The 3,146-nt window shown below is 34.4% G+C and overlaps 2 protein-coding genes across 2 annotated transcripts; one reads left to right on the top strand and one right to left on the bottom strand.

The window, feature by feature from the left end:
• On the top strand, positions 1-1,610 carry LOC124894927 (COP9 signalosome complex subunit 3-like). Its single transcript, XM_047405418.1, has 5 exons — positions 1-54; positions 166-223; positions 343-432; positions 706-771; positions 1,563-1,610. Exons 2-5 carry the CDS (start codon positions 170-172, stop codon positions 1,608-1,610), a joined length of 258 nt encoding a protein of 85 aa, XP_047261374.1. The 5' UTR covers positions 1-54; positions 166-169.
• Positions 1,611-2,330: 720 nt separating this feature from the next.
• LOC124894926 (COP9 signalosome complex subunit 3-like) lies at positions 2,331-3,146 on the bottom strand. The gene is made up of 4 exons (XM_047405417.1): positions 3,093-3,146; positions 2,924-2,981; positions 2,715-2,804; positions 2,331-2,441 (listed from the first exon to the last, which is right to left on the bottom strand). The coding sequence occupies exons 2-4, from the start codon at positions 2,975-2,977 to the stop codon at positions 2,349-2,351; spliced, it is 237 nt and encodes a 78-aa protein (XP_047261373.1). The 5' UTR covers positions 2,978-2,981; positions 3,093-3,146; the 3' UTR covers positions 2,331-2,348.

Raw genomic sequence — 3,146 nt, 5'->3', positions numbered from 1 at the left:
CTTGGAGAAGGAACGTTAATCATTAGAGATGCAACAATTATAAAATAGCACCGAGTAATTCAATACTTTCTTAATTTAAAACTCACTGATGTGATCTTTCAGTCACTCTATGGACTTTCTTGGATTTGTTGACAAGTCTTCGTATCATTTTGGACAAAATAACAGGGGAATGGTTTGCATTGGACAAAAGCAGTTCCTCAAAGCATTGGAACTGTTACACAACGTATGCTATTGTTTGCTCATTCCATGTTTCCTTTATTGGTGTTTACTTTTGTTAATCCCTATTTGCAAGTTACTACATATTGACATTTGTGCTGATTCCAGCTGTTATATTTTTTCTAGGTTGTGACAGCGCCTATGTCTAGTCTAAATGCAATAGCAATTGAAGTTTACAAAAAGTACATTTTGGTTTCACTGATTCATCTTGGGCAGGTGTGTTTTTCCACCATTTTTCACTTACTTTTGGTGATAATATTTATTCTCCTAAGCAATATACTATCTTAGTGTTACGTCTCTGTTATAGGGCAGTTAGTGAGCTTTATGTGTCTCTCATTTCTGGGGCTTGAGCTTGCACTACAGTATAACCTTCTTATTTACTAAGAGTTTATCACCCCTGGACTCGTTTTGTTTGAGTCGCAAAGAGTCAACTTTTTAAAATGATTTTGGCTTGTAAATATGCACTTTGAGGTTTGCTTCTGATGACAGTTCTCTACCAGTTTTCCAAAGTACACTTCTTCCGTGGCTCAAAGGAACTTAAAGAACTACTGCCAGGTAATTATTTCACTGTACAAACATTGATTCCTAGTCGTGCGTCTGATTTTCCAAAGAAAAAATGGAAGGAATATTTTGCCCTCAAATGATTTGGTGACAATACAAGATCAGTTGAGTAAACACAGTTGGCATTACAATATTGATGTTAGAAATCTTGTACTGATTCAAATGCGGTTTCAGAATATAAGCATTGCATTACTATGTATTAGTAGGCTGGGCATAGGACTGCATAAATGATAATGAAACAGAAAATAGATCAATATCTAATACTTCTCTGTTCCAAAATACCTGTGGCAACTTCCATTTTGAGAGTCTAATGACCAACATTTTAGGGTGTATTTTTTCATCATATTGATGTGTCAAAAATTGCAATTGATAGTACTTGTATTGTTTCGAATATCCACTTTTTATTTTAAATTATTGAATCAATCTAATCTAATTTAGCTTTGAAAATTAGTGAAATTGTTTCTCGAGAAGTGAAACATGACAACTATTTTGGAATCAAGGGAGTAGAAGTGAAAGGACGAATGCATTTTTGTGTATAGACATATAGTAGGCTTGATAGGAGATCATGAGTGCGTTGCGTACATTACAACATATGTTTTGGCACCATTGGTGATTTAATACAATAAAAATTGACCTATTGGAAAAGTCAATGTTGAGAGTCGTCAAAATTTGTTTAATGTACAATTGGGAGGAGATTGAAGAGACACCTGCATCAAGGATAGTGTCTGGCATGTGTGGAATTTAATTTCAACTACTTATTTATTCCTTTTTTCCTTTTTGAGCAGCCCTACCTGGAGTTGTCAAACAGTTATGGCACTGGAAAAAAGGAATAAATAAGTAGTTGAAATTAAATTCCACACATGCCAGACACTATCCTTGATGCAGGTGTCTCTTCAATCTCCTCCCAATTGTACATTAAACAAATTTTGACGACTCTCAACATTGACTTTTCCAATAGGTCAATTTTTATTGTATTAAATCACCAATGGTGCCAAAACATATGTTGTAATGTACGCAACGCACTCATGATCTCCTATCAAGCCTACTATATGTCTATACACAAAAATGCATTCGTCCTTTCACTTCTACTCCCTTGATTCCAAAATAGTTGTCATGTTTCACTTCTCGAGAAACAATTTCACTAATTTTCAAAGCTAAATTAGATTAGATTGATTCAATAATTTAAAATAAAAAGTGGATATTCGAAACAATACAAGTACTATCAATTGCAATTTTTGACACATCAATATGATGAAAAAATACACCCTAAAATGTTGGTCATTAGACTCTCAAAATGGAAGTTGCCACAGGTATTTTGGAACAGAGAAGTATTAGATATTGATCTATTTTCTGTTTCATTATCATTTATGCAGTCCTATGCCCAGCCTACTAATACATAGTAATGCAATGCTTATATTCTGAAACCGCATTTGAATCAGTACAAGATTTCTAACATCAATATTGTAATGCCAACTGTGTTTACTCAACTGATCTTGTATTGTCACCAAATCATTTGAGGGCAAAATATTCCTTCCATTTTTTCTTTGGAAAATCAGACGCACGACTAGGAATCAATGTTTGTACAGTGAAATAATTACCTGGCAGTAGTTCTTTAAGTTCCTTTGAGCCACGGAAGAAGTGTACTTTGGAAAACTGGTAGAGAACTGTCATCAGAAGCAAACCTCAAAGTGCATATTTACAAGCCAAAATCATTTTAAAAAGTTGACTCTTTGCGACTCAAACAAAACGAGTCCAGGGGTGATAAACTCTTAGTAAATAAGAAGGTTATACTGTAGTGCAAGCTCAAGCCCCAGAAATGAGAGACACATAAAGCTCACTAACTGCCCTATAACAGAGACGTAACACTAAGATAGTATATTGCTTAGGAGAATAAATATTATCACCAAAAGTAAGTGAAAAATGGTGGAAAAACACACCTGCCCAAGATGAATCAGTGAAACCAAAATGTACTTTTTGTAAACTTCAATTGCTATTGCATTTAGACTAGACATAGGCGCTGTCACAACCTAGAAAAAATATAACAGCTGGAATCAGCACAAATGTCAATATGTAGTAACTTGCAAATAGGGATTAACAAAAGTAAACACCAATAAAGGAAACATGGAATGAGCAAACAATAGCATACGTTGTGTAACAGTTCCAATGCTTTGAGGAACTGCTTTTGTCCAATGCAAACCATTCCCCTGTTATTTTGTCCAAAATGATACGAAGACTTGTCAACAAATCCAAGAAAGTCCATAGAGTGACTGAAAGATCACATCAGTGAGTTTTAAATTAAGAAAGTATTGAATTACTCGGTGCTATTTTATAATTGTTGCATCTCTAATGATTAACGTTCCTTCTCCAAG

The sequence above is a fragment of the Capsicum annuum genome, unplaced genomic scaffold, assembly GCF_002878395.1.
Source record: "Capsicum annuum cultivar UCD-10X-F1 unplaced genomic scaffold, UCD10Xv1.1 ctg78343, whole genome shotgun sequence".
Taxonomy (NCBI): Eukaryota; Viridiplantae; Streptophyta; class Magnoliopsida; order Solanales; family Solanaceae; genus Capsicum; species Capsicum annuum.
This window is presented reverse-complemented; position numbering and strand designations above follow the sequence as displayed.